The sequence below is a fragment of the Podarcis erhardii genome, assembly GCF_964252035.2.
Source record: "Podarcis erhardii genome assembly, chromosome: 17".
Classification (NCBI taxonomy): Eukaryota; Metazoa; Chordata; class Lepidosauria; order Squamata; family Lacertidae; genus Podarcis; species Podarcis erhardii.
Window position 1 is genome coordinate 10,451,534 of NC_138515.1, and position 12,157 is coordinate 10,463,690.

The 12,157-nt window shown below is 39.4% G+C and overlaps 1 protein-coding gene across 2 annotated transcripts in view; it reads left to right on the forward strand.

The window, feature by feature from the left end:
- TRPC4 (transient receptor potential cation channel subfamily C member 4) overlaps positions 1 to 12,157 on the forward strand; it is a 60,011-nt gene that overhangs the window by 37,243 nt on the left and 10,611 nt on the right. The window contains exons 4-5 of one of the 2 annotated variants that reach the window (XM_081845791.1): positions 6,349 to 6,685; positions 10,289 to 10,428. In XM_081845791.1, coding sequence (XP_081701917.1) covers positions 6,349 to 6,685; positions 10,289 to 10,428 — 477 coding nt within the window. The remainder of the gene's footprint in view (positions 1 to 6,348; positions 6,686 to 10,288; positions 10,429 to 12,157) is intronic. The other variant, XM_081845792.1, reaches the window with a different exon arrangement.

A 12,157-nucleotide genomic window follows, 5' to 3' on the forward strand; every position in this document is an offset into this window, starting at 1 on the left:
ACACACACACTCTACTCATTCACATTAATGACACAGATAGTGCAGATCTAATTAGGACAGAGTTGGATGTGGGCATGACTCATGAGGCAAAGCAGAACTAGCAATGTGACTGGAAATTAAATGAGACCCCAAGTAAAGACATTCCCTGATTGGAAACTAGAGCCTATTAATCACAGACCTACACTCACATCCTCTGCTTTTCCCCTCCTGCCTGATGGTTTCCATTTATGGAGACTTTTGGGGAGATTACAAAAACGTATCAAACTAGAAAACAAGCAATTCTGAAGCCTTGGCCTGTTTCTTGGATTTCCTTGGATCACAGCCACCCTGCATTCTGAGGTATTCGGAATATCTCCAGGGCAAGTATTCTCATATTAGCCACATTATCTGAGGCGAATGCATAGTCTTAAACATCTGCCCGTACTGTACAGAGCTCCAGTTTGTTTGCCCCTACCCAGTCATTTCTGACCACAAACTCTATTTTTATACAGCTCTAATCTCATCAGTCTCCCTGGAATACCATGGAAATGAGAGCTAGAATTATCAGTATCTTGGTCACATCAAACTCAAAATCAGAGTACAATATTCCCCAGCATCTTCATATACTATTTATTTAATCTAAAGGCCATCTGTTTTACTTTTCTGCCTCAATGTCAGGTACTCCGGATCATTTACAACAGGATGATACCACAATTGACAATATTCAGTAAAAGAACTGAAACATTCAAAAATACAAGAAGAAAAATTAGTCATAGATATGCATGAGATCCTAATAAATAAAGTAATGTTTGAAGCTTTGGGAATTTGATCTAATATGGAGCTTAAAGATTAATCTTCTCTACTTTATAAGACACTATTGAACCTACAAATGGGCAATGGGCAGAATCTTAAAAGAGTTGTGGAAAGGAGATTTAGGCCAACAAATCGATGAACACAAGTGGGGTTCTCTATGATCTAAACCAACACTGCATACCATTTTGGCTAAACTGTAGGAAGTCATTATAAGATGCCCCTGGGTGCCCCTATGCTTTTTAAGAAGTTAGCTACTGCATTTTCCCGTGTATAAGACTAGGGGTTTCCCCCCCCTAAAAATTTATGTCAAAAATTAGGGGGCATCTTATACGTGGATAATGTCTCTCCCTATTGTCTTAAATCCGAGTCCCCCAAAATAGGGGGTGTTTTATACATGGGGGTGTCTTATAGACAGAAAAATAGGTAATCTCTCACCCTTATGCTGGATAAGATATAAGCTTAAAGGCACATTCCTCCACATGTGGGGGGAGTGTCTCTTAAAGATTTCTGCACCCATTTCCCCCCACAATTATCCACCATTATAGGGCAACATCTTGTACGCTATCCCATGTTAGCCCTGCTGTCAATGGGAAATGATATCATCCCAAATGTCAAACATAAAGAGTATCTGCTTCCAATTGTAATAAACACCCCCTCTCACCACAGAAACTTGGACCCGATATGTGTGTAATATAGCACATATGGAACACTTAACTCACCTTTGGAGAGTGATAAGAGGTTGGTTTTCATTCCCCCCCCCCAAATAATATTTATTACTTTTAAAAGGAAAGAAGACAGAAGAGAAAAAACAAAAAAAGACAATACAATACAATATATAAACAGTACAAAACACAACCTAAACCCATTAAACTAAACCCATTAAACTAAACTAAACAAAACTCACTCCCTGACCCTAACCCTAAATAAAATGAAACAAAAACAATTTAAAATAAATAAATAAATAAAAATACATCCCCCTTTTTGATACTCTTTCTTTCATTCCCTTGTTTCCTCGACTTCCTCTCACCTCCCTTTTTGTATTCCACTTCTACTAGTTATTTCAGCAAATCCTTTCCATCTTTCTCTATTCTCTGTCATATTATACATAACATATTTTTTAAACCTTATTTTAACATTAAAACTAAAATATTTATATATACTTAACTCCTTATAACATTTCTGCTAAATCCATAAAATATCAATCCACCATTTTTCTATCACTCATTAATTTTGCAATATTTCTAAATATAAACTTTAAATTTTTCAATCTTCTTCCATCAACTCCTCTCCCTGGTTTCGGATTCTGCCAGTCCTTTCCGTCAATTCCATATAGTCCATCAACCTGGAGATCTTATGTCCGAGGCTCTTAACTCTTTTCCAGGTCCCTTCTGCAAATCTTCTTCATATTCTTTAATGCTACAGAGCAAATCTCGAGAAAACTCCATCCTAACAATATTTTTATTCCTTCTGGACAGTTCAGCCAAATTTCCATAGTTGAAGCTAGGGTCTATAAAGTGTTTCAGGACGTATTTCAAGATTCTTCCAAATCCAAAGGCCCCCAAAACTTCAATCTCCTCCAAATCCAAGTCCATGTCCCAAAAGTCAATTAATCCCTGGATAGAGGGATCTTTCCAACTTTCCTTCTTCAGTCCAAACCGGGATCCAGATACGAGGTTGGTTTTCAATGTATTCTTCTTTATTAACAGTACAGTAACCTCCCTTTGGTCTCAGTCGCAGCAGCCAGTAGATAAATTATTTTAATGCTTTAGATTAAAGTATACTCCAATTTACATGATTTTACAAGCTTGTTTAGATGTCACGTGTATGACTGCATACAAGACTTAATATCTGTACACATATCTGTCTTGGAAGACAACACTTTGTGTTTGGTAATTTATTTTTAAATATTTCAATAAAGCTTGTAAGTAAAAAAAGCAATGTCCGTAAATAAAAAGAAGGACATCAAGAAGACAGGGAATTGGATCTCCTTGGTTTATGGCATTCTGAGCCTAAATACAGCAAGAGAGAAGGTGCTATTACATGTTCCCACAAATCAAGCCTCAGTTATCAGCAAGATAGTCAGAAGGCCTCCCCAAACTATCTCCAAAATCAGCCAGGTTCATACTGTAGAACAGGAGTGGCTAAACATTTTTTGGTTTGAGGGTCATATTGATGGTCAGCTCACCTCCTTAAGCCCCACATGCCCACGCTGGGAATGGCTAATTTTGTATGTGTGTGAACTCTCTCTCTCTCTCTCTCTCTCTCTCTCTCCCCCACCCCCACCCACATACATGCATATTCACCACACATATACAGTGCACACAGTCACCAGGCATGAAGACACACTCTGCCTCTCTCACAAACGCACATTCTTAAACATGCATTCTCACAATAAACACATGTAAAGACAAGACACACACAACCAGGATTTCCAGCCCTCCACACTCCAGGGCAGTGAAAACAGTACTTTGCATAAATCATTATTTTTTATTTCTTTTTAAATAGATCTGTTTATTTGCAAATACAAAAAGAAAAACGGTAGGCGAGATAACAGCCTTTTCAGCTGACATCATATTTATTTTAAAAAATAATTTATTATTTTTACTCCGCCCATCTGGCTGGGTTTCCCCAGCCACAATAATAATATTCCATCAATTCTTATTTAAATATACAGATTAATATAAGCAATCCATATGCCCAAATAGATATTTAAACCATGTGTTCAGATAAGTACAATCACAAAATCTGCTACTGTCCTGCAGCACTTTGGAGTCTCAGTTTCTCTTATTCCTATCAGCATGAAAACAAAATAAGCCCCTCAAGCATAAGGTAGGGATTTCAGATTTGCCCCAAAAATCTAGTTTATTTACTTATTTTATTTCTGACATTTATATAGTTATCCAAAAACAATTGTATGGATGATAATTCAATGATAATTCCATGCTGATAAAACTCTTAGGGGTAAGGTAATAGCATTCTGGGACTTACTCTGTGCTTTCTATAGATGTTATATTCTAGCACATTGAAGCATGTATTATAAATTGGTAGGATTTAAATAACTACCAACTGACATGTTTAATTAGAAGAGATAATTGAGTTTCTAAAAATACATTAGTATCCGGTAGATTAAATTAAATTCAACCATCCATCATGTTTTAATAGTCTGAAAAGAGCCTTAAGTATTACACTAATGGTTTCCTTCTGTTGGCCATGCTTTGACTGTGTGCAATGACTAGAGCTGCCATTTATTTATTTATTACAGTTATTTGGCACTTCTTCACTAGAGTGTCTCAAAGTGACTTAAAAAGTAAGAATAAAAATAACATGCTACTGCGACTGATCCAACCCACCACACTAAAACGATTAGTACAAAAAGGTGCCACAGACATACCAAATTATCCTTTAGGGCCAAAGGCCTGGGAGAATAAAAATGGTTTTGCCTGGCAGCTAAAAACGCAATAGTGTTGCCAGCTGTGCCTCCTTGGGGAGAGCATTCCACAGTGGGGAGCCACTACTGAAAAAGGCCTGTTATCATGTCATCGCTCTCCCAACCTCCCTTCAGAGGGGCACCCAGAGAAGGGCCTCAGATGATGAATGCAGGGTTCATGTGGAGAGAGGCCGATGGATGGAGTAGTGGAGATGCAATGAAAGCAGAAAAATACGCTTTCTCCACTGCTTTCAATGCTACCAAATTGACATGAAAATGAGCACTTTACTAGCGTTTGGTTCCATTTGTCTGGAGTTTCCTTCCACTTGCATTCAAGCCTTCTCTGGGCTTGCTTCATTGCCCTAAACCATGGGTAGGCAAACTAAGGCCAGATCCAGCCCAATCACCTTCTAAATCCGGCCCGTGGATGATCCGGGAATCAGCGTGTTTTTACATGAGTAGAAAGTGTCCTTTTATTTAAAATGCATCTCTGGGTTATTTGTGGGGAATAGGAATTCGTTCATCCCCCCCCCCCAAAAAAAAATATATAGTCCGCCTCCCGCCCACAAGGTCTGAGGGACAGTAGAAGGGCCTCCTGCTGAAAAAAGTTTGCTGACCCCTGCCCTAAACTCTGGAAGATATTCTCTGCCTGAAATCCTGGAATGTTGCTGCCCATGTAGAAAATGAAGTACTGAGCAAAATGGACCAGTGGTTTGACTCACTATAAGGCAGTTGCCCATGTCCCTATGATTCCTATGTTCCTATGATTATCTTCTGAAGAGAAACTAGAGATTTTTGGATTTAATTTTTACAAATTCCAGTTTGAACTGCCTGATTCGTCCCTTCCAAGCAAATATGCAAATCAAATTTTCTGACTATTGCAACATAATTCTTGACTTAGAAGGCATCAAAATCCTTATTTTTTGAAATTAAAAAGGAAGAAAAGACATTTTAAAATATGTATTTAAATTCAAATTTTCATACTTTTCTTTTTCTTTTCTTTTCTTTCTTTCTTTCTTTTTTTTTTTTTTTTTTTGTTAATTAGTGTAAAAGTGACACAGACTGGAAATAGATCGTCCTGTATATCCTCAAGAGAAGCACTTTAAGATAGTCACAATATTAGAGTTTCCTCGTGCTTTCTTAGCATCAGCACTCCTGAACATCAGAAATGGTGGTCCATCTAGTCGAATGTTCTACTTTCAGCTGTGGCTAGTCATAACCTTCATGATTCCTGTTCTGTTCACATTATATCCTAATTGTGGATATGCCTGTTCTATGTCTATGAAGTGGGGGCAGGGATTAGGCAGGACAAAAGACACTAACTATGGTTTCTCTGCTGCTTCTTTATCAGTGGCTGCTATTGTATGTTGCAGAGGAAATTGCAGGTATTTGTGCAGTAAGTGCATATTCCATTTAGAGTTGCTGCTGTTGTGTCTTTACTAGCAGCTAAAAATGATAAAGATGAAACATTTGCTGGTTTGACGTAAGGGGGAAATTCTACCTGCCTAATTTCTGTGCAATGGATGCAGTGTCAGGGTTGATAAAACAGTGGCAAACCTAATACCGTTACAGAACTTTTGTTCCTAAAAGGTGCGTGTATGCAGTTCTGGGCTAAACCCAAATCTGCACGAATTAAGCCACTTTGGATTCAGTTCCAGGGCCCTATAGATGGACGCACACAGCAGGTTCAGAACATTTGGTGTTCTAAGTCCCAAGAGGAATTGCATCGCAACTGGGACTTTTGTGTTCTTTTAATTTTTATTTGAATTTGAAAGTTGATCTAATGATGGCTGAGTAGTGTTGCTAAGTCCAGTCCTTGAGAGGGATCCAGTAAAAGTTGCACTGAAGAGAACATTTCCTCTAGGTGGGTTTTTCCATGGCTGTACCACTGAGATAAGAAGAAGAAGAAAATGCATTAATGTGACTGGAGGCAATGGATGACAAGATTCTTGTACCTTCAATATTTGGTCATAAAGGGAGTCCATTTCAGATTGTCATATAGATAATTTCCATTAGGCAGGCAGGCGAAACAGCTCGGTACCTGCTGAAATTCCTCCGCCGTGGTACAATGTACAGGTAATGATGTAGTAGGTGGGAGAGATTTGACTGTTCTTTTTCTTTTGCTTTAGTTTGTTGCCCAGCCAAACTGCCAACAACTGCTTGCCTCTCGCTGGTATGATGAGTTCCCTGGCTGGAGGAGGCGCCACTGGGCCGTGAAGATGTTGACTTGCGTCATCATTGGATTTCTTTTCCCCGTCTTCTCTATCTGCTACCTGATAGCTCCCAAGAGCCCACTGGGTCTGTTCATCAGGAAGCCATTCATCAAATTTATCTGCCATACTGCATCCTACTTGACTTTCTTGTTCCTTCTGCTGCTTGCCTCTCAGCACATTGACAGGTCAGATCTGAACATGCAGGGACCTCCACCAACCATCGTCGAATGGATGATATTACCGTGGGTCCTGGGTAAATGTATTAGTAAAGAAAATTCAGTTGACTCGCATAACTCTTCTGTAATTGTCTAGCTTTGCCTAGCATATACAGCAGGGCATTGTAGTTTATTCTATGGTTCTCTTATAAACTAGTTCATTAATCTATCCGCAACCCATCTAGGTCAATAACAGAAAATTCCATTTAAGATTAAGGAATTTTTAAGGAAAGGAATTTCAACTTTAATTTCATTTCAGAATTAAAATTACTTTCAAATTAATATGTTGAATGGTGGGCAGTCAGATCCAGATGCTTTTCTCCACTTGGACAAATAGGCTAAACTAGCATTTTTGCTCTAGATTTTAAAAATGGGAAATGATGTAGCTTAAAAAAAAAAAACATATGGGGAGAGGGGGAATCAGAAACAAAGTTCCACCATTCCAGTAAGGAAAACACAAAGTAGATCATTATGCTTCATTGCCAGCAGTAAATTGTATAACAAAAGTCTGGGCTTCTTCCACCATTCTAATGGAAGTTCTTCAGTCTTAATAGAAAACAATCCATATAAATAAGAATCTGTACCCATAACTCATATCTTTCCACTGAAGAGCCAATAACTGGCTGATTTGTGGCAAAGTCTGATTTTTTGACATTGCATTTTGGGCCAGTTTCTTGAGACTATTACTGCATGTGCTCTAATTTATTAGGGGCAGTCCCTGTTTTCAGGCAGCTTTCTGGGACACCTAATTGTCCCTGTTTTGATACATCTCTATGTTCCCTCTATTTTTTCCTTAGTCAGTTGCATTATGTGCTTAGTGCACATACATATCAGGGTACATGCAATGAACACTAAGGCTGCAATCCTAACACCTGATGTTGATGAGTAGAAAGGTAGACTACAGTACAGGCTCCTCTCTGCTGGCCTTTGATGATGGATAGGAGTGCCACCGATGTGGGGCGGGGCCCCTAACCCAGTAAGCTACCAGCAGAAGCAAGTAGAGAGCCCCAAAACAGGGCATTTCAAGGCAAGGCACTAGAGATTCCCCCAAGGGGGCTGATTCTCAGCCCCCTCAGCTACATCACTCCTAGAACTGGCACGGCAAAGTAAAGTATGTGAAGCCATCAAATATTCCATCGTAGCTTCCCACAATCATGCGTTTATTAACAAACAAACACCCATAAATAAACATCAATCAACTGAACTTAGTATTCTCTTAACAGAACAAGCTGCCGTGCTTGCTGTTAGGATTATAGTCATCTGAAAGCAACAAACGTATATCAGCATGGTGTACGTGTGCAAATTGGGCTGTGCAATAGGAGAGAGGAGATGGCATGGAAATGGGGGTGATTTAAGAAGAATGAGGAAGGTAGAGGGGGAAAGCGAGTGGAGGTGAAAATGGGGTGCAAAGGGGGTTGCACAAAACGAGGGAGTAGAAGGCATGGGAAAGGGGTTAAAAATGAAAGCAGGAACACGAAAGTGTCTGAAATATGGGAGGTGATGGTGACTTCTTAGCTGGGTGGAGGATGATAAGGATGTTTAGTAGCTGCAAGGTAGGAGGAAGATGCAAGGGGAGTCACAGACATGGGGGCAAAGGTGGAAAACAGGTCCAGATCAGGGCTGTAGGGCTGTTGGAGAAGTGGTTGCAGAAATGGAGTTGGTAAGGTGAAAAGTGAGTTTAGCAGTTGCTTGGGGTAGGAAGCAGAAGTTCTAGTGGGTTTATGTGAAGAAACCTGTGACTGGCGTGAGCAGGAATGCAGCCTCAAATATATTAATCATTCCTGTCATTATGCTCCTGGGATTCTTGTCAGATCTTGAACAGTTTGACTTTATTATAAAAGCAGTTTCAAAATGTTTGTTTCCCGTAAAGAGGCTACCATTCTTCTTTGTAAATACCACTAAACATCTTGCGACATTCCCCTAAAATAATTGCTTGTGTCACTGACCTTAGTATTGAGACAATATAGGTTAATGTTTATTGGTTTTGCTAGATTACCGGAGATGAAGGGGAGAGAGAGGATTACCAGTAGAGCAAAAGATAGACTGTCAAACTCTGTGTTTTCGTGCAAGTGCACATTAATAAGGTCTTGGCAAGTTTCTCTTTAGAAATAAACAACAACAACTAAAATCAGCCCCAGTCGGTTGCTGTTTTCAACAAAGTAGTTACATGGAAGGAAGTGCTGACTCCTGGCCTTTTTCTGATCAGAATCTCCTCCAAGCTGCTTACCATCTCATATGTTCTTTCTCACCCACTGATTTCAATCAACAGAAGAGATTTAAGCATGCGCTTAACTTCCAAGTCCTTTTGCTGAATACATTTGGCATTATTATTTTGGCCCTAGCTGCAATGATTCCAGTTACTGCTATTCATGATGATCAAAAAGACCATTAGCAATGTTTTGGGAATGTGTGAATGTGATGGAGAAAAAGCTGGAATTTAATGGCTCCTCCTTGAGAACTCCTAAATGTGCACAAAAATATATAACCAAATCCCATGTTGTGTTCACCCTGTCATCTTGAGTTATGGTATCTCTTTTGGGGAATTATATATGGCAGCAATAGGCTGTAACTGGATTCTGAGTTCACATCCTACACTCTTGTGATGGCACAGGAAGTTGCCTAGTTTTTTTAAAAAAATACAATGGGAGAAAAGTTATTTGCAGCAGGTCTGTGGCTGTTGTAAAATTCTAAGGGTATAGGATTTTATCCAAGTATTTTACTCTCCTGTGCCACCCACATCTCACCCATGTCTGCCCTGTTTTGGCCATTTCACCTGTATTTTTTGAGTGGCATCTACCATGGTTGTCACCAAATCCTTTAGCCCCTCAGCTGAAGGATGTTCAGTACTGGATTACACCCTAAAAGGCTCTTTACATTCTCTCCCTAGAACTATTATTTTCCAAGGTATATCAGCCACACTGAAATTTATTAGCTGCTTGAAATATATCCTGATTTGGTCAAGCAAAGCTGCCTGTATGCATAACATCTGATAAGTGTTTCCTATTAGCTGTTTCCCAGAATGAGTGTCTTAAATCAGTTATGAGTGCTATGGAAAACAAAAAGGTGGTGTTCCTTGCTGTGAATAGTAATAAAACAATTATTTCCCAACAATAAATTTCACTTTAGGTGACTGAGTTTTTCATCACATGCAGTTCCTCTGAAGTGCCATTTAAACAGCAGGTGACCACTGGTGCTAAATTTCAGGAAGTGTTGTTTAAAGGTCAAAAATCAAAGTTTGAAAAGCAGTTATAAATTTGAACCTGAATTCACAGCCTGCCAAGTTCAGAGTAATTCTCCCCATTGCCTTTAGGCTACAGTCAGTGGAACCAAAGTACATGGTGAGCAGAATAGTAACCATTGTTGCTGCAGCTCCTGTTCTCTTCCGTGGGACTGCACTGGAAAATTTCCCGTTGATTATGCCATATATATATATATATATATATATATATATATATATGAATGAAACGTGAATCATAAATGAAAAATAACAATATATGTGACTAATAGATTGTAATGGCTATTATGGTTGTAGCTGAGGATGCTTAAAATGTCTTGTGCTTTTATTTCATTTTAAGTAAATAAACACAACAGCTTAAGCAATTCATACAACTAACTTATATCACTGCTTTCTATATTTGCAGGGTTTATCTGGGGTGAAATTAAACAAATGTGGGATGGCGGCCTGCAGGATTATATTCATGACTGGTGGAACCTGATGGATTTTGTAATGAACTCATTGTACCTGGCAACAATATCTTTAAAAATTGTTGCATTTTCAAAGGTAATCAAGACATCTATTCATATTGTGAATATACTATATACTTGACATTTAGTTTGAATGTGATTTTATTGTTGTTTTCCCTTTCTCAGGATCTGTTCTCTTTATATTGCCTTTCGTTGTTGATTTATAACTGCCAATTCAGTAATCAGTAACTTGGGGATAAGAGATAATCCTAAACAAAAGTTTTGGCTCATTGTGGAAAATGCCCATTCTGAATTAGAATTTTTGAAGTGAACAAATAGGACAAAAGCAAAATGGAAATTCACTGTTAAGGAATTCAAATGCCACAATTTCCTGAATAATTTCTGTGGATTAGTGAAATGAAATCAGATCAGGGTGTACCTCCCAAACAACATACCTGAACTCTCCGAGGGAGAGCAATCCCAACAAGAACAGGAAATCTGCTCATTTCCCAAACTCAAGAGCCTACAAGGCACATCTTGACTGGATTCAATTTCAGGTTAAACTTTATAGGTATCTGAGACTAGTAAAATCCAGGCTGCTTGTGGAGATGAATTATTTCATGTACCAGTTCTGTTCCATTCCTGATGTCTCACTTGCTGGATCATCACCTTGTCGTGGTGATTGGGCTTGCACGTTCCTATGACCCTTGTGAATGAAGCCGTCGGGAGTCTCGTACTCCCAGCAGGGTCACCCAAGGCAGTAAGGTCAAAGGGAGACAAGGAATGATCCAAGACGTCCTCCACGGCAGAACAGGCAGAAGATAACAAGTGGTATGTTACAGTGGCTGTGAAGGCGGATGAAGGCTGCAGCAGATAAGAACCTACTGGTTGTTGTGTTATTCATGCCATCGAAAAAAAGCCTTACTGTGAATACTGCAACATAAAACAAATTCACGCACAGGCATCTTCCAAAAGCCCATCCCGGACGCAAAGAAGTCCCATGGCAATTGACAAATGGTAATGAGGGCAGGACTGTGAAATCTGGAAGCCCCTCGTCATGAACCGGCACATGGGCAGTGAATACAGATTCATTCGTTCCGACTCAAGGAATGAGGCAGTTGAGTAGCTCAGCAGCTGTATCTATGACTGAGCAGTCCTATTTAGGATCCACTCTGCTGGCTCCAAAAAGGGGGAGGGGCTAGAAAAGGTGCCCTAAACCTAGTCTGCCACCATTTTTTCCTGGCTGGATTACTGTGCCCAGTGGGGTCACCATCCAGTGGTCGTAAAAGACAATTGAACTTTGGAACATGGATTATACAGACTTGGTTGGATAGCACAGATAATGAGTGTCCTGAACACAGGACTGCCATCATTGCAAGAGATTTGTGATGTTTTAACTTCGATTTTGCAGCATAGTCTAGGTGATGTTTTAGAAATTAGAGACTGTTCTCTCTTTCTCAATGACTGTAGCGTGTGAAATGTGAAAAGATCTACCCAGTTCTGGCCAGTTAGCTTTTGTGAAGAAGGTGTATATTCTGGAAGGTGTATATTCAGAAACAAAACACAGAATAACTATCTGTGGGGAATTTCCAGGGGAGTGGTCTGGTCACAGTTACAGGCGAAGGACTATTCATCTGTTCAGAATATAGGGTACCTCACAAAATATTGTTTTTAAATGTGTTGGAAGCCACCCACAGTGGCTGGGGCAACCCAGTCAGATGGTCAGGGTACAATTTTATTATTATTATTATTACAGTGGTACCTTGGTTCTCAAACTTAACCCATTCCAGAAGTCCGTTCCAAAACCAAAGCGTTCCAAAACCAAG